General features: G+C 37.0%; 1 protein-coding gene across 1 annotated transcript; it reads right to left on the reverse strand.

The window, feature by feature from the left end:
- Positions 1 to 8,416: 8,416 nt before the first annotated feature.
- On the reverse strand, positions 8,417 to 9,361 carry LOC114688267 (olfactory receptor 4F3/4F16/4F29-like). Its single transcript, XM_028862886.1, has one exon. It carries the CDS (start codon positions 9,353 to 9,355, stop codon positions 8,417 to 8,419), a length of 939 nt encoding a protein of 312 aa, XP_028718719.1. The 5' UTR covers positions 9,356 to 9,361.
- Between the last annotated feature and the right edge of the window lie 10,539 nt (positions 9,362 to 19,900).

Genomic DNA, 19,900 nt, shown 5'->3' on the forward strand with positions numbered 1-19,900 from the left:
CTCCAATTTCCAGATGAAGAGATCTACCAACTGCTCTTGCTCTCAGTCAACAGCATTCTGGAATGCACAACTCATTGAAGTTGAGCTGTCAAGTATATAGCCACAAGCTACTAGAGGCTGTTGGATCATGTACAGGACAGGGGTGGTGTAGAACAATTCAAAGTTCCATTTGACACTGAAGTCAGCCCCACGACACTAAACTAGAGGTGGCATGATCAAGCATTCAAACATGGAGCCCTCTAGCAGTCCACATGAGCTGAATAACCCTAATGCAAGCTATTAGAAGAGAAAGTTCCAGAAATACTAAATTCTGTTGTCATTGTTTTGTTGTTGCTGTTGTTGTTTGTTTATTTAATAATGGGCTTTGGGACTGGGATGAGGTGGAAGAATCTTGGTGACTGTATTTCTCTGGTAACTAAAGATGTTGAATTTTTCCTACATTTATTTGTACTTCATTTCCGAAGTGTCTCCTCAAATCTCTCGCCTATTTGTGGATCAAATTAATTCTTTTGTTTTTAAATTATTTAATGTCTCTATATAGTCTGGATATGAATCCTCTGTCACATGAGTGGCTACCACACATCTCCTATTCTGTAGGCTTTCTCTTCAGCCTATCATTCACTACCTTGGCTGTACAGGAGCTTCATAATTTGATATAACCTCATGTGTCAGTTGTTTTATATCTTGGGCTACTGGAATCTTATTCAGAAATTCATTGCCTAATGCCTGTATTTTCAAGTGTTTCTCCTCTAAGATTCCTCCAAATAGCTTCAAAATGTCAAGGCTTAACTTAAGGCCTCAGATCAAATTTGAGTGGATTCCTTAAAGAAAATTCACAGAATCAACTAACAAGGAAGGACCTATAGGGTTTCACAGAGACTGAATCAACAACCAGGGAGCCTGCACAGGACTGACCTGGGCACTCTGCATATATGTGACAGTTATGTAGCTTGGTCTTCTGGTAGGACTCCTAACAGTGGGAGCAGGGGCTGTCTCTAACTTTTACTGGCTTTTGGTACCCTATTCCTCATAAGTTGCCTTGTCCAGCAAAATAAAATTTATATTAAAAAAAGATTTTTCTCTCATACAAAACATCCCAACCACAGTTTTCCCTCGCTCCACTCCTCCTAGCTCCCCCACACCTCCCTCTCCCATAGAGCCACTCCCTCTTTGTTTCCCTTCAGAAAAAGCAGGCCTCCAAGAGACAACAGCCAAACGCTACAAAACAAGATACAATAAAACGAGGCAAAACCCCTCTCATATCCAGGCTGGACAAGGAAACCCAATAAGAGGAAAAGAGTCCTAAGAGCAAGAAAAAGAGTCAGAGACACACCCACTCCCACTGTTAGGAGTCCCACAAGAACACCAAGTTGGGAGCCATAGCATATGCAGAGGACCTCGTACAGACCTGTGCAGCCCCCTGTGCTTGCTATTTCAGTCTCTATGAGTCCATGTGAGCCCTGCTTAGCTGATTTGGTGGGCCATGTTCTCCTAGTTTCCTCCATCTCCTCTGACTCCTGCTATCTTTCCTCTCCCTCCTCAATGGGTTTCCCTGATCTCCAAGGGTAAGGACCCAATGGAAACCTCCAATTTAGACTTTTTATCTCTGCATAATGTCCATGGGTCTCTGTACCTGCTTGCATCTGCTGTAAGAGGAAGTCTCTCTGATAAACCTGGACAAGACACTCATCTATGAGTATAGCAGAATAGCATTAGGAATCATTTCATTGTTTTTTGTTTGTTTTGTTTTGTTTTGTTTTCGTTTGGGGGTTGGAGTTTTGTTTTTGTTTTGTTTGTGAATTGTGCTCAGTTTTATCGTAGGTCTCTGAACCATCCAGTCTCTGGGTCCTGGACATTAAGATAATATAGAGCATGGGCTCCCTATTGTAGCATGGGTCCCAGGTTATACCAAACACTACTTGGCCACTCCCACAAGCTTTGTGCCATCATTGCCCCAGCTCATCTTTCAGGCAGGACAGATTGTAGGTGGAGGGGTTTTGTGGCTGGGTTGGTGACATAATCTTGAATGAGTTCTTGTGCAGGATGAAAAGTATGGATCTAGTTTCATCATCTTACAGGGGAACATCAAGTTTTCCCAGCACCACTTACTGAAGAGGTGCTCTGTTCTCTAATGTGTTTTTGGCACTTCTGTCCAAAGTCAGAGCACTGGAATGTGTGTTTGTTTCTCCATCTTCCATTCTATTACTTTTTTAAAAAGAAATTTGTTTTTAAGAAAACATTATGCTGCATTTTCTTTTGTTTGTTTTTAAATTAGAATACAAAGTACTGTGTTCCTGTGGCATTTTCATACATAATTTGTTCTTATCTTCCTCCCCCAGACCAGGGAAAGATCACTGCCTCAAAATTTTAAATTGGCTGCACATGAAAAACAGCATCTTAGGTTGACCTCTGGCCTCCACACACATACATACACGCATGCAGTCATACCCACATACATGTATTCACACAAACAACAAATTAACTGATAATATGAATTAACAAATACATAAATAAAATATATAGAAGGAAAGAATGGAACAAAAGGGAGCATGAATCAAAAGACTGCTTTCCAGATCATCTAACATCAAAACGCACCAAGTGTGGAGGGTAGACAGTAACAGCTGAGGTCTGTTACAATTCATCTCTGCAGCCACTAGTAGCTTGGTGCTACAGAATAGGTAGGCTGAGCCATGTCCCCACATTTTTCACCAGATAGTTTTGTTTAGTATTGTATGGTCTGTGGCAGCACCACACCCACCCTAGACTTCTATGCACCCTAAGCTGCAGCTATCCCCAACAATTTCTGTCTTGTTCCTGAACAGGTGTCCACTTGTTCCAGTGACACTCCAATATGTGCACACAAGGACAGGGCATATGCTCAAGCATGTTCCCAGATGCAGTATAGACATAGGGAGAGAATAACTGAATTCTACAATGAAAGGAATCCATGAGACCAACAGTTCTCTGCCCTCAATAGTGGACTTCTCATATCCTGCCAGCTCAATGGACAGAAATGGACTTGATCTCATTCCTCACCACAAAACACAAGATCAGTAACCATCATGCTCTCCATCATCCAAGACTGTGCTGCTTACTCTTATCAGGGCAGTTGTAACAGGATGTTTTCCTCTCTGTCACTCTCTGTAACCATCTCCTACCAAATCACTAAAGAAAGGTGTCCACAAGGATCCTCAATTCTGATTGTTCTGTGTTTTCCTGGTCCTCTGAGTATTCCAGGCCCAAATCATAGGCACCTTGTCAAGATAGCTTCTGGTTATAGCATTCCTAGACTTAGCAAGCAGGCAATGGATTTCTTCTCCAACAGTAGCCTGGTACACAGCAGAAACCACTCTAGGGGTAATCCCCACACTGGATTTAAACACTGCAAGAATTTCTCCTTCAACAAAGACTGCCACACTCTTGTTGCCCTGGGGACTGACGTTATTCTCTGTACTTCCCTGTACTGTGGCATCAGGTTACACTCCACTGAGTACCTGGGGTTGGTGCAATGGATTGCTTCAGAGTTTTCTGTGAGTTGCTGTTTCTTTCTCTAGATGTTTTTTCAGTTTTGTTGCCATCTAATTCTTTCCACGTGTTTTTCACGGCGCTCTCAGAGTATAGTTTCTCTTATTTTGTTCTGCTTTTCCTCTTTTACAGGATCACACAAAACATACTTGTATTTCACCACTCTACCCCACTCCCCACACCACAAACAGATTTTGAAGACAAGTTTTATAAGCATGTGATCTAAATGCCAATGGTCTTTCATCCTAAAACTTAACTTCTCTTTCTACTTGAACCTAGAACCTCATTGTGAGTATCCAACTTAAATAGCTGATTAAAAGAGAGAAAAAAAAATTAACTCCTTTTAAAGACAGTTCTGCATAGTTTGTATATGTAGTTTGTGTTTGCTATTGGGTAGTAAATTACTTGTTTTATTGGCCTGTCCATCATATTGAAAGATCTTACTATCTGAGTTTGTAAGTCTCTGTGTTCAGTCACTAGTGTCATGACAAAAAAGATATCTAGCATCTCTACTTTTCAGAAACAAATATTAGTTATTTTGGTTATCATAACAGAAATTCTCCACATCTAAAAAAGATATTGATTAATTACTAGCACTATGTTACTAAGTGGTATTAATATTTCCCATAACTATTTCATTAAGCAAAGCCCCATAGAGATGTTGCTCTCTATACTAAGAAATGCTTATACACTTTTTTCTCAATACAGTGATTTATTGACTTATACATTTCTTAATTTTGATGATACTAGTGTTATTCCACCCAATTCTGTCCTTAGTGTTAGAATAATAATAATTCAAAGTCACCACCAGGGGACACTCTACACATATCAAAGTTTCTCCACCACTTTTTATGCATCTGCTGAAACATAACTTGAGGGAAGAAAATACTTTTAATGAATAAACTGTGGTGACATATTGTGTACTCTAACAAATTTGTCTGAGATCAAAGAACAGAACAAGCCACTAGATTAAATACAGAAGCCGGGTAGTGGTGGCACACACCTTTAATCCTAGCACTCAGGAGGCAGAGATCCATCTGAATCTCTGTGAGTTCAAAGCCACCCTGGACTACCTGAGATTGACTCAGTCTAGAAGAGAAACAGAGCCAGGCAGTGATGGCATATACCTTTAATAACAATTCTTGTGAGTCATGTGCCTTTAATCGAAGCACTAGGAAAGTTGAGACAGGAAATGATATGGGTAGGCAAAGAAAGGTATATAAAGCATGAGGAGACAGGAACTAAAGCTTTTCAGCTGAGGAAACTCATTGACTCTTTCAGGTTGAGGAGTTGGTGAGGTAAGAGGTGGTGGCTGTGGCTTGCTCTGCTTCTTTAATCTTTCAGCTTTCACCCCAATATCAGACTCTGCCTCTCAAGTGCTGGGATTAAATGTGTGTGCCACCACTGTCTGGCTCTGTTTCTCTCCTAGACTGAGTCAATCTCATGTAGTCCAGGGTGGCTTTGAACTCATGGAGATCCAGATGAATCTCTGCCTCCTGAGTACTAGGATTAAAGGTGTGTGCCACCACTGCCTGGCTTCTATGTTTAATCTAGTGGCTTGATCTGTCCTCTGATCCTCAGGCAAGCTTTATAGGGTACACAATATATCACCACAGGTTACAGTACTGAGTTGTTGCCCAAAGAGATCCCATCAAGATCTCCAAACAACCCAGGCTCTTGCCAAGACAATGGGTTGTCCTCTGCAAACTGACAACAGGGTCTCATTTCTGAGGACAACACACACATAACACATTGAATATAAAGAAGTAGAGCTGGTTCCTACATAGAACCTTCAACTCCATGTTATAGTGTCTTTGATATGGGAAAGTACTCTGAAGGCTACCAAAAAAGAAATATATACACCACAAAACCTTTGATCTACGAGGCTGTCCTGTCTGCAAATTATGCTAGGGTAATGATGGCTCATGGAAGTAACCAACCAAGGTCTGGTTTGACTAAAGGTCCACTCCATGAACTGGAACCCATCTTAACACAACTAGAGGGTAGACATCCCAGAGACCTAGGTTTTAACTAATGGACAATTTTAAAAAGTAACAATAAAAATGACTCCTAATGATATTCTGCTATACTCATAGTCAGTGCCTTGTTCAGCCATGGTCAGAGATGCTTCCTCCTTCAGTAAATGGGAACAAATACAGAGACTCAAAGCTGGACATTACTCATAGAAACAAAGACCTTGGAACACACAGTTCCAAATGGTATATCTCCTTCAACTCCCTCCCCTCAGAGATCAGGGAACCCCACAGAAGAGGAGTCTGGAAGACAGAGGGGATGTTGTTTTTATTTGTTTTTTCTAAAGATCAAAAATGTTGAACATTTGTATTTGTTAACCATTTGTATTTCTGTTTCAAAGTATCTGGTCTGTTCATTCCTCACAATAGTATAGATTATGTATTCTTCCTGTGTTTAAGGTTTTTACAAATTCTTAATATATTCTGGCTATTGATCTTATTTCTTCACAAGTAGCTATAAAAGTTTTTTGATATAGTGATGATTTCTTTGTTCTACAGATTGTTAGAGTAGTACAATCCCATTTGTCCATTTTTGCTATTATTTCCCAAGTTAATACAGTCCTGCTCAGAAACTCATTGCCTATGCCCATTCTCCATGCTTTCTCAAATAGTTTCAAAGTTTCTGAACTTACACAAATTATTGTCTCTGGTCAGTTATGAGTTGATTTTTATACAGAGTAAGAGAGATAGACCTAGGAATCAAGTTACAATCTGATCAGTATACATAATATTACTTGCATGTATTTTTACAGGACTGACCATTTTGTATTGGATAACCAATAGGTGTTCTCTTCCCCAGGGAAGACTATTGCCAATGCTCTTATCATTCCTTAGTTGCTTATCATTCTGTGTATAGGGTTAAGGCCTCTTGGGCTTACCCTGTCCACTTTGGCATGCCTATTGTTGTTGTCCTTGTTCAGCTCATGTTTAGACAGTCATTTTAGTGAGACTGTATGAATGCAGTTTCTGAAATTCCAAGAAAACACAATCTCACGTCAAACTTTCTGATCCACACTGGCTCTTAGACTCTTTCTACCCCAACTCTCTCTACAATGATCCTTGAGCCTAAGGTATGGGAGTTGTACTATAGTTGTATCCACTGGGACTCCCTCCACAACTCTTGAGTTGATGTACTGTTTTCTTTAATGGGTCCCTTCTATTGCAAAGAGATATTTCCTTGATGTTGAGTGAGGACTACCTTTATCTTTGAGTACAAAGACCAATATTTAGAATATAGGTAGGGGTTAGGCTGGTTTAGAAAATTGGCAGTTGTAGGTTTTCCTCTAAGATCCATGACTTCACTAGCCCTGGGTAGTTGACTAGGTTTGGGTACCAGGTATAATTTTTGGCTTGTTGATCAGTTGGTAAGTCCAATTACAGAGCATTTAGTTATCTCCAAGGTAAGTTTATCACTACTGCACCATCACAGCTATCCAGCCACACTGATTGTTGTGGCTTGTGGGCACATTAACAAGGAAGGGTTGGTAGTTGATTTTGGAAGCTTACATGGTGCCTTCTGGTACCATGAAAGCTAGTCTCAGGAGGAGGCTTCCAGGTCAGTTCCAGCTCAGGAGCCTCTGGCCCCTGTGCCTGAAGTGCATGGTTTACTTTTCACCTCTGGGGACAACTAAGAGAGATACCAATAGCTATAATGTTTTGCGAGTCTCTTGGAAAAACCTAACCAACAAATCAAAAGAAGGCTTCTCATGCCAGGTGTTGGAATTTTTATTATATAGCCTTTTGGGCTCTTAGAGATAGTATTTTCAGCCCAGATGTGAAAATTTCATTCAAAAATATATATTCATATAGTTATATAGTTATATACAGACTTTATGAGTATTTTAGGTAGATAGTTAATAGTATGGTATTTTATTAACATACTTTATATTTTCAAATATCCTTACTGTTATTTTATACTTATCCTGCCTAGTTAAGTATTTATTACCTTCCTCCTCTGTAAGTAGTGGCCCCAGTTTTTCCACTTTCTTCTGTCTGATCACTTGTCCCCTGCTATCCCCATCTCAATTGCACAGCCACACACCACACCCAGAAATGGTACTTTTTTGCTATCCTGGCATCTGTAGTTACTACAGAATATGTAATTACATCAGAAGATTTGGGGCTAGGAGCCTCTGATGAAAAATAACACCTTGTTTGCCTTTCTGGGTCTGTGTTATATAAATCAATATGATCTTTACTAGTTGCATTCATTTGCCTGAAAATTTCATGATTTCTTTTTTTTTTTTACAGCTGAGTAGTATTAAGCATTGTATGTGTACTCTCTTTTCTCATTTTATTTTTGAGATTATAATATAATTACATTTCTCACTTCCCTTTTCTTCCTCCAAACACACTCATGTACCCTCCCAGCTCTCCTTTAAACTCATGATTACCTTTTCAACTAATTGTTATTGAATACAAAAATATAACCTGTTCAGTCCTATAATGTCATTGATTCTAGTAGATTTTTCTATTGTTTTCTATGTTTCTATATGACTAATTTCTGCTCAGATTTTATTATTTATTGCATTTGACTGGGTTTGAATTTTTCCAAAATTTTATGTGAGTAATAGCATCTTAGTGAGTATATAAATAGCTTGAAAAAAATAATAAACTGATAATCTTGAAATAAAATAAAAGTGAAAACTTGAGCTGGAAATGTTGTATAATTACTACATATTTGTGTGCACTATCTGAATCAATATAAAACTTTATTTAATTAAATCTTCCTTCTTTGAATGTACAAAAGCATTGTTAAAGAACATAACACTCATTAATTATGCACACCAGTGATGTCATTTCAAAAATGCCTCATATGGAACATATTATTATTCTAATAAAGATACTAATTATATCATCTATGAAATATTTCTGAGAGTTAATAATGTTTTGAAAACTCTCTTTATTGCTGACTTCATCTCTTTATTCCTGAATGTGTAGATGACTGGATTTAGAAACGGAGTGAGGACTGCATCAAACAGAGCAAGAAATTTGTCTATTTGGGAGTCAGGTTGTGGCCATGTATAAACAAACAGTGTGGGACCAAAGAATAAAAACACCACAGTGATGTGAGCTGAGAGAGTGGAGAGGGCTTTGGATGAACCACCTGAAGAATGTTTCCAGACATTGAACAGGATGAAGATATAAGAAATGAGAAGCAACAAGAAAGAGCCAGCACAGATGAAACCACTATTGACAGTGACCATGAACTGTAATTTGTAGGTGTCTGTACAGGCCAATTTGAGAAGCTTAGGAAGGTCACAGAAAAAGCTGTTAAATACATTTGGGCCACAGAAGGGTAAGTCAATAATAAAAGCCAGCTGGAACAATGAGTGGCTAATGCCTAGGCCCCAAGACGCAGCCAGAAACAAAACACACACTCGTGGGCTCATGATGGTCATGTAGTGCAGAGGCTTACATATGGCCACATACCTGTCAAAGGCCATGGCCAAGAGCAGCACCATCTCCACACCACCAATGACATGAATAAAGAAGATCTGAGTAATACAGCCTCCAAAAGAGATGACTTTGTGCTTTCTAAACAAATCATAAACCATCTTGGGGGAAGTAACAGAACAGGCTGCCAAGTCAATGAAGGAGAGACATGCCAGAAGGAAGTACATGGGGGAGTGTAAGTGAGTGTCAATGGTCACAGAGAACACAATGAGGATGTTTCCAGTCATGCTTAGCACATAGAGCACAGAGGCAAACACAAGGAGCAGGAGCTGAATCTCCCAGGAGTGGGTGAGCCCCAGAAACACAAATTCGGACACCACTGTGTGGTTCCCTCCATCCATTGATTCAGCCAGTGATTCTGCAGATAAACCGGAGAACTAAGAAAATGAGTAAGAAAGTAGAATCATTAGGGATTATAGTAATTTATCATTCATGTTTATATTATAAAGAAAACTACTTAATAATAAAATTTATCACATGGGCTGAATAATGATGATACTAATGATAATAAGGATGACAGTGATGCTACAATGAAAACAGCATAACTCAAACGTCATTAAAAACTACCAACAACACCTCTCTAATAGCCTAAAACTAATGAGAAAAATACACAAAACTAAAATTTTCACAGCTATCTAGACCAATAAATGGACTGTGCAAGCAAGAAATTATATTTGTTTACAAATACAAAAGAATGCATAGGAAACTTACTTTAGTTCAAAAGTACATAAGACCACAGTGTTACAACTGACCATGCTATACCAACTCATTTCTTCACTTCATTCCAGTTCTCATATTTTACATAAAACTTACACAAAGAGACTGCTTAAAGGGAAACATTAACTTCAAAATTAATTGTTGAATCTCCACCCACAAGTGAGAACTTAAGCTAGAACTGAATTTAAAATAGGCTAAACCATAAGATAGAGTTTGAGATTAAATAAATGAAATTTATGTAATATATGAAGAGCAATGACTTTAACAAAGGCAGAATGTACATTCTTTGTCATGTTGACCATGTTCCCTATTCTTCTAAGTCATCTCTTTTTTAATGTGGATTTTAAAAAAGGATGATCCTGATCATTTTAAATATACAGTTTAGTGATATTGAATATCTCATATTATTACAAAATAGATATTCCAAACTTCATCATACAACTTTGAAATGTTATATCTATGAAACAACTCTAGAGCATGACTCCTAAGACCCTTCGCTGGCTTCTGGTAACCATCCTACTTCTGTGCCTGTCAATTTGACAACTTCACATGTTGAGTACATTTTGAATCACACCGGGCCTTTCTTTCTGTCTCTGGTTTGCCTCTCTTACTTCAGACTGGTCCACTGAATCTTTCCTCATCTGCTCCCAAGTTCCATTAAGATTTTACTAAGCCTCTACTGCTCATAGCACTACAAGGATTATTCTGGAGCCTATGCCTCATCCTGCAAGGTTTTTCTCTAGACCTAAGAAATACACAAATATTTAAGATTTCACACTAACTTCTGTTAATGTATATGCCTATGTGGCTACCTTGGATGAAAAAATACATCTGAAAAACCATTCAGTTTGTACACATTTCTTAATATTAGTAGCTAGTGCTTGTAAAAGAGGAAATATAGTCTGGGAGGACGGGACTGGACCTGCCTGGACTGAGTCTACCAGGTCGATCTCAGTCCTCGGGAGAGGCTTTGCCCTGGAGGAGGTGGGAATAGGGAGTGGGCTGGGGGGAAGGGGATGGGGGCAGGAGAGGGGAGAACAAATGAATCTGTAGTGACATGTAGAACTGAATGGTATTGTAAAATAAAATAAATGCAAAAAAAACTTTAAAAAAAAAAAGAGGAAATATGAAGTTTTATTCAACATTTCCCTAAGTTTACCCACTCATTCTTTTTATTCTGCTCAGTAATAGCTCCCTTTAAAGCATTCAAACTTTTCTCTATTACTCTCTGGTCTGGTATTCTATAACATTATCTTTATATTGTCTGACAGGATACAGGCATGTTGTCTGTTCAAAGCTTCAAGTTTTTAACTCATTTTATAATTTTTTTAAAAGTCAAACTATTAAGTAATCTAGGAAAGCACCAGAGATTTTTTTCTTAGCTTTGATCATACATACCTAAAGCTGAAACTGAAGGACTGGCAAGTTTTAATTTTTGAGTATGAATGAACTTGAGGAGAGAAAAAATGATGGTAGTGAAAGTTAGTTCATGTGTGTCTCCAATTGCTCTCATAATTTATTCCTAGTGGGGTTGAGCCCTAAACAGTTTATTGCCTTAGAAGACACTAAGATGGAGAATAGGTTTTCTGGCACCCTTCAACTGTTGACACAGCTTGAGAAAGTGATGACACCATCTTAATTTACCTCTTTGCCTCAAGCATCCCAGCAGCTCTCATCATGCCTTGATTCCAATTTTGACTTGAGGCCTCTCAGCCAAGGCTTTGTATAGTCAATTAAATCACACAGCTTTGCTCTCACCTCCTAAACCCACAGTCCATAGTCTTTAAAACCACATGTTTTGTGTTTTAATTCTCAGAAATGTGAGAGCCCATGCTTGGAGAAGGGATTTCATGTGCTGCCCTGTGGGTAAGAACAGACAAAATGAAGAGTGTGATAAGAAGGAAACATGGATGAATGACTGACTGATGCACTGATGAGAGGGCTCGCCACAGTATACTGATGAAAATAAATGAAGGCTTTGCATGGGAAAAATATAACCACCTAGTAGACGTCTAGAATTAGTTCACTCTGGCTTTACCATGTCCTGTAGAATATTCCCTAAAAAAGAAGAATCAAAATCAAAATTTAAAATGTAATTTAAGAATTAAAACTAACACTTAACATATTGGCCCAATTTTTCTGTTATGTGCATTGAAATGTTTTGCACAATATTAGTAATTAATTTAAATAAGAACTATGACTAATAAACTCTAAAATTAAATGACACTATTTCTTACTTCCATACATCATTTTTATTCATTACTTTAGTGCTCATTTGAAAAAACACACAATGGTTAAAAAAATTTAAAGGAATATTTGTTATTCTGGTTATGAATAACCAAGAATGAGAAATTGACTTAGGTGCCCATCAATAAATAATGGATAAATAGGATGTGGTAAGTATATAGAATTGGCTTCTACTCAGGAATAAAGAAGAATTATATTGGCTTCAGGAAAACTGATAAAACTGGCTCTCATTCTAAGGAAAAAAACAGACATACAAGGATAAATACTGAAGTTTCTATTATATACATGAGCTAAGACATGGAGCTAAAAAGGGGAATAATTAAGGGTGTAGAAAAATAATATAACAAGGAGTATAGGAAGGTCCTAATAAAGAGTAGTAGAATGGGTAAATATAGTCAGCATACTTTATGAGAATAAATAGAAATTTCATAATGAAACATTTTGTACAATTAATAAATGCTAACAAAATATCAATGAAAATTCACAGTGCTTTTCTTAACCATACCATCTCATAACAGGAATTTTTGTCTAAAAAACCAGTTAGAAAAGCATAAATTATACAAATAATAGCTGTAGCATAAACAATAAACAACATATGATATACAGAGAGTAAAGGAAATTATATTTTTATGTGTATAAAAATAAGCATGAAGTAAGGGACTTGTGTTATCTATAAAATACAATGAATTTAGGGAGAAGGTGGCCTATGGCAGAATATGAGTGATAAATAATAAAATAAAAAGCACTTTGGTCTACAATATGTAAATTCTTTACTCAGATGTTCTACATTATTCATTTCTGTCACTCCCAGTTCACAATGGGCATGAAAGTCAGTAAATATTTCTAGAGTAAAATAGTATTAATAACACTGCCTCTTCTTTCCTTCGTGTCTTCAGCAGGTTCCATATACGGAAATTTTTCTCATCTCAAAATTGGTACTAATTACAACTAGTAATCTGCTCAGAAGCATCTGGTTCTATACAAAACAACAAAATATATCTTGTATAGGCATAGGAGAAAAATTTCTTATGTAGATACACTGAGAGGTAGAAAGTAATGAGGAAGAAGGTAAAAAATGGAAGGAAAACAGAATCATAAAAGTATGGAAAGTGATAATGAGAGAGAGAGAGGAGGGAACACAAAGGGGAAAGCCAGGATTCAAACAGCAATGAGTGTGTCATAAGTAAATGGGAAGATCTGATTCCCACTTCCAGTCAAATGATATGGAACTGCTCCTGGCTCTGAGATTAGGGAAGAAAAGCATCACTCTTTCCAGTACGTAGATTTTCAGTACTCACATTTTGTCTAATTACCAACATGATAATAGGTATAAAAATTGTTCTTTCATACTAAAGTGTAGCTCTTCACAGTTGAAGGCTTCTAGTGAGAGGGTAGTAAAGGATTCAGTTTTCTTCAAGGGACTAGCCACTGGGAGTTTGTCCATGCTCCAGTGAGTATATGGGCAACACAAATTAGACTTGGTGGGTTGTTTTTTTTCTTTTCTTTTTCTTTTCTATCCTTCCTTTTTTCTTTTTATTGGAGTGGGGGAGGGCACAAGGGTAGGAGAGTGGATCAGGGAGGAATAGGAAGCCAGTGTGATCACAGTGCACTGCATGAAATTTCCAAATAATTAATAAAGTATATTATGTTGGGAAAAATTGCTCCTTGAGAGGTAATAGATATGTGAATCACCTGTAAATATAATTGTCATGTGTATTTGAAAAGCCTGGTTGTAGTGAACAGGAGATCCTGTAACAGTATAACAGACATATTCACTTATTATATGCAAAATAATTTGACCATCCAGATATCCCTCATAATTTTCTACCCCTCTTCTTGAATACCTCTAACAAGAGAACATTTTGGGTAGTTTTATATTACAGTAGCATGATGAGTGGCATCAATTTTTAAATCTCCCCAGACTTTCAAATTACTCTTCACTTGCTCTCTAAGCATGGTAAAGTACTGATAGAATTTTTGAGAAATATAAACAACATAGATAAATCATATCCATCCATCAGTTACTATATTTTAGACATAGCTACATACAAATGGAAAGAATACACACAATTTATGCAAATCTAATAATCAATCATGGATGCAGAGGGCAAGTCAAGGCAAATGGAAACTGAGTTCTTTTGATTCTTATTCCAATAAGAATATTTTATTTTATTTTTATTAAATATTTTTATTAAAATTATTTTATTATTAAAGTATATTTACTGAGGGTGTACTCTTTATTTGGTGCCTAAAAACAGTTTCTATTAACGTTTATGGAAATAGGGATAGTACGGTAAATGTTACAGAAGCACCATAGACTCTATAATGCCCAAGTAAAGCACAAGGAGACAAGGAGACACCTGCACCTGGATGATCAGAGAACAGAATTTCAAAAAATGTGGTATTGAACAACACTTTAACAAATGAAAATATTTAAAGATAAAACTTGAGAAACCCTTTCAAGAGGGTGATGCATATCAGAAATGACTGTCCAGTTCAAGACACTGTGTGATAATGATGAAAGTGTAGGTTGAAGCAAGCATAGAATTATTTAAAACACTGGAAGACAAAATTATTATAGACAGTTGAATAGGGTTGCCTGGGCTTAGACTTAAAGATGACTGGGCACTACTAATAAATAAGTTCAAGAGAGTTAAAATGGACTTTTGAGAGACGAATTAATGAGACTAGTGTCCAAGGAAGATGATCTACTCATCAATATGGTGCATAAACTCTAAGGACAAAAAAAGGTAGACATCCCAATTTCACAGAAATAGAAGTGAATACACGAACAGAATAAAACAGAAAATCTTCATCATGCAACCAATACTATCTCCATCCTTAAAACATAGAAACTTCCATCCTCTGATATTATTACTATTCCCCCTTTACCTACCGTTTGTGCTAAAGGAACAAAAAGAACAATCTCATTACAGATTGAGATGTCATCCATCCCAAAATATCAACCAGGCCCTCCACAGGATTATTGCAGACAAAAATAGCCCTACATTTGTTGGTATGGAAGCTAACTGTAACTCTAGAAGGAAGTGACTAAGTAGTGCTGCAGAGATCTGCGATTGCCTGAGAGACTGAAATAACATGGTCCGGATTATTATCCCACAGGAATATTTGTATTTTCCCATGGCAACAAAGTAGTGAAGCTGTGAATAGGAGGAAATAGATTTGTAAATCCCCTATGAGGAGACATTTTGCTATTTAGAAATATTTTGAATATTACTTCATCTGTTGGCATTTTTCCTTTTTTATTCTTTGAGATGTTCAAATATATCTACAATGTGATGTATCCAACCACATTTCAAGTTTCAGATCCACCAAGGGTCACTTCAACACATGCCTCTCCCAACTTTATGTTTTCTTTTTTCAATTCACCAAGGAATCCACTTAATGTATGAGGCGATGCAGTGGAGCATGGACAAACTATCAGTGGTCACAGTCTCAAAGAAGAGTATTTCTCCCTTCCCTGGCAGGTATCAACTACCCATAATTCCCTTGTTAGAGGTAGAGTTGTATGCACCTCCTCCATCCAGACTAGAATTTTAACTGGCTTGATCTTATGTATATTTGGGGCAGGTAATCACAAACTCTGAGTTCTGCTGTGGAATGTCCTTCTCTATGCTGTGAATGTGTGTTGCTCTGATTGGTTGATAATAAAAGGCTGATTGGCCAGTAGTCAGGCAGGAAGTATAGGCAGGATAAGCAGACAAGGAGAATTCTGGAAGGCTGAGTCAGGAGTTGCCAGCCAGATACAGAGGAAGCTAAATGGCAAGGCAGAACTGAGAAAAGATACCAAGCCACGTGGCTAAACATAGATAAGAATTATGGATTAATTTAAATGTAAGAGCTAGTCAGTAATAAGCCTTAGCTAATGGCTGAGCAGTTATAATTAGTGAAAGGTTCTGAGTGTTTATTTTATAAGCAGGCCACAGGACTGTGGGGGCCTGATGGGACCTGGAAAACCTTCCAACTACAGAATTCATTAATGCAATAGCTGTGTCAAGTCCCCAGAATTCCTTCCCATCCTCCAGCTCTTATATTCTTCATGCTTTCACTTTCATGATGTTCTATGAACCTTGGCCATACCTGTAAGGGACTCAGAAGTACTCACTACATGGTAACACACAGCCACTATACTTTCCTAAGATCCAGAGAGAGCAACAGAATCAAGGTATGTAATACCCACACACACAACAAAGACAAGAACAGATATTAATACCTGTAATGCTAAACCCAGATGCCTAGACACCAGCACAGAAACCACAATAATTAACATACAAGACAATATGTTTTCACTAGAACTTAGAAATTCTACTACAGCAAGCCCTGAGAAATGACATATAGACAAGACAAGGACTTCAAAATAGCTATTATAAATATGTTCATGGATCTTTAAAGGAATATAAACAAATTCATTAATAAAGTCTGTGAATATACAAATAAAGTAAAATTAAATGATAAAAATAGTTCAAGACATAAAAGTGGAAATAGAATCAATATAGAAAACCCAAACTGAAATAAAACTGGAAATGAAAAATTTATGAAGTCAAATAAACCCTCAGAGGTAAGCCTCATCAACAGTGTACAAGAGATGGAAGACAGAATCTCAGGCATTGAAGACAGGATACAAGAAACTGATAGCTAAATCAAAGAAAATGTTAAATATAAAAAAAATCCATGAACAAAGCATCCAAGAAAGATGTGATTAGGCCTATTCTATAAATAATAGGAATTGAGAAAAGAGAAGAAAACCAGGTCAAAGTTGAATAAAAGTAGTTTCAACAAAATCATGGAAGAAAATTGGTCTAACCTAAATAAAAACATGCTATTCAAGATATTCGAAGCACACAGAAAACCAAATACACTGAACTGTACCCTTGGCATATAATAATCAAAACACAAGACATGCAGAACAAAGAAAGAGTAGTTAAAGACATCAAGAGTAAAAAGCCAAGTACATATAAAAGAAGACACATTAGAATAACATCTGACTTCTCAATGGAGGCGCCACAAGCCAGAAAGGCTGGGAAATATGTTGTACAAACTCTAAGAGATTGAAAAGGTACCAGCCCAGACTACTATACAAAGCAAATATTTCAATCTCAATAGATGCAGAAAGCAAAACATTCCACAATCAAAAACCAAATTTTAAGCAGTATCTATTTACAAACCCAGCTCTACAGAAAGCTCTAAAGAAAACTTCAACCATTAGAGGTTAACCACAACCAAGAAAACACAAGGAATAAATAGCCCTAGACCAGTAAATCAAAAGGGAAGGAACCAATACCATATCAACAAATTATAAGGAATCAACAAACACTTATCATTGATAATCTTCAGCTTTAATGTTTCCAATTACTCAATAAAAAGACATAGACTAACAGATTGATCTAGTGATGATTTATTTGTTCTGCAGATTGTTAGAATGGTACAACCCCATTTGTCCATTTTTGCTATTATTTCCCAAGTTTATAATAGAGTCCTGCTAAGAAACTCATTGTCTATGCCCATTCTCCATGCTTTCTCAAACAGTTTCAAAGTTTCTGAACTTACACAAATTCTTGTCTCTAGTCAGTTATGAGTTGATTTTTATACATAATAAGAAAGATAGACCTAGGAATCAAGTTATAATCTGATCAGTATGCATAATATTACTTGCATGTATTTTTACAGGACTGACCATTTTGCATTGGATAACCAATAGGTGTTCTCTTCCCCAGGGAAGACTATTGCCAATGCTCTTATCATTCCTTAGTTGCTTATCATTCTGTGTGTAGGGTTAAGGCCTCTTGGGCTTACCCCTGTCCACTTTGGCATGCCTATTGTTGTTGTCCTTGTTCAGCTCATGTTTAGACAGTCATTTTAGTGAGACTGTATGAATGCAGTTTCTGACATTCCAAGAAAACACAATCTCACGTCAAACTTTCTGATCCACACTGGCTCTTAGACTCTTTCTACCCCAACTCTCTCTACAATGATCCTTGAGCCTAAGGTATGGGAGTTGTACTGTAGTTTTATCCACTGGGACTCCCTCCACAACTCTTGAGTTGATGTACTGTTTTCTTTAATGGGTCCCTTCTATTGCAAAGAGATATTTCCTTGATGTTGAGTGAGGACTACCTTTATCTTTGAGTACAAAGACCAATATTTAGAATGTAGGTAGGGGTTAGGCTGGTTTAGAAAATTGGCAGTTGTAGGTTTTCCTCTAAGATCCATGACTTCACTAGCCCTGGGTAGTTGGCTAGGTTTGGGTACCAGGTATAATTTTCGACTTGTTGATCAGTTGGTAAGTCCAATTAGAGAGTATTTAGTTATCTCCAAGGTAAGTTTGCCACTACTGCACCATCACAGCTATCCAGCCACACTGATTGTTGTGGCCCGTGGGTACATTAACAAGGAAGGGCTGGTGGTTGATTTTGGAAGCTTACATGGTGCCTTCTGGTACCATGAAAGCTAGTCTCAGGGAGGAGGCTTTCAGGTCAGTTCCAGCTCAGGAGCCTCTGGCCCCTGTGCCTGAAGTGCATGGTTTACTTTTCACCTCTGGGGACAACTAAGAGAGATACCAATGGCTATAATGTTTTGCGAGTCTCTTGGAAAAACCTAACCAACAACTCAAAAGAAGGCTTCTCATGCCAGGTGTTGGAATTTTTATTATATAGTCTTTTTTTTTTTTTTTTTTTTTTTTTTTTTTGGGTTTTTTTGCTTTCGTTTTTGAACTATTTAGCATTGACTCAACTCACAAGATCGCCTGCCTTGCCTGAGTCTATTACTGCCCACCCCCAGTTATATAGTCTTTTGGGATCTTAGAGATAGCATTGTCAGCCCAGATGTGAAAATTTCATTCAAAAATATATATTCATATAGTTATATAGTTATATACAGACTTTATGGGTATTTTAGGTAGATAGTTAATAGTATGGTATTTTATTAACATACTTTATATTTTCAAATATCCTTACTGTTATTTTATACTTATCCTGCCTAGTTAAGTATTTATTACCTTCCTCCTCTGTAAGTAGTGGCCCCAGTTTTTCCACTTTCTTCTGTCTGATCACTTGTCCCCTGCTATCCCCATCTCAATTGCACAGCCACACACCACACCCAGAAATGGTAGCTTTTTTGCTATCCTGGCATCTGTAGTTACTACAGAATATGTAATTACATCAGAAGATTTGGGGCTAGGAGCCTCTGATGAACAATAACACCTTGTTTTCCTTTCTGGGTCTGTTTTATATGAATCAATATGATCTTTACTAGTTGCATTCATTTGCCTGAAAATTTCATGATTTCATTTTTCTTTGCAGCTGAGTAGTATTAAGCATTGTATATGTACTCTGTTATTTTCTCATTTTATTTTTGAGATTATAATATAATTACATTTCTCACTTCCCTTTTCTTCCTCCAAACACACTCATGTACCCTCCCAGCTCTCCTTTAAACTCATGATTACCTTTTCAACTAATTGTTATTGAATACAAAAATATAACCTGTTCAGTCCTATAATGTTATTGATTGTAGTAGATTTTTATATTGTTTTATATGTTTCTATATCACTAATTTCTGCTCTGATTTCTATTATTTCTTGCATTTGACTGGGTTTGAATTTTTCCAAAATTTTATGTGAGTAATAGCATCTTAGTGAGTATATAAATAGCTTGAAAAAATAATAAACTGTTAATCTTGAAATAAAAGTAAAAAGTTAAGCTGGAAATGTATAATTACTACATATTTGTGTGCACTATCTGAATCAATATAAAACTTTATTTAATTAAATCTTCCTTCTTTGAATGTACAAAAGCATTGTTAAAGAACATAACACTCATTAATTATGCACACCAGTGATGCCATTTCAAAAATGCCTCATATGGAACATATTATTATTCAAATAAAGATACTAATTATATCAT

Source organism: Peromyscus leucopus, chromosome 4 (assembly GCF_004664715.2).
Source record: "Peromyscus leucopus breed LL Stock chromosome 4, UCI_PerLeu_2.1, whole genome shotgun sequence".
Classification (NCBI taxonomy): domain Eukaryota; kingdom Metazoa; phylum Chordata; class Mammalia; order Rodentia; family Cricetidae; genus Peromyscus; species Peromyscus leucopus.

Excerpts from the sequence above, each read along its gene's own strand:
- LOC114688267 (XM_028862886.1), bottom strand. The coding sequence starts at position 9,355 with ATGGATGGAGGGAACCACACAGTGGTGTCCGAATTTGTGTTTCTGGGG.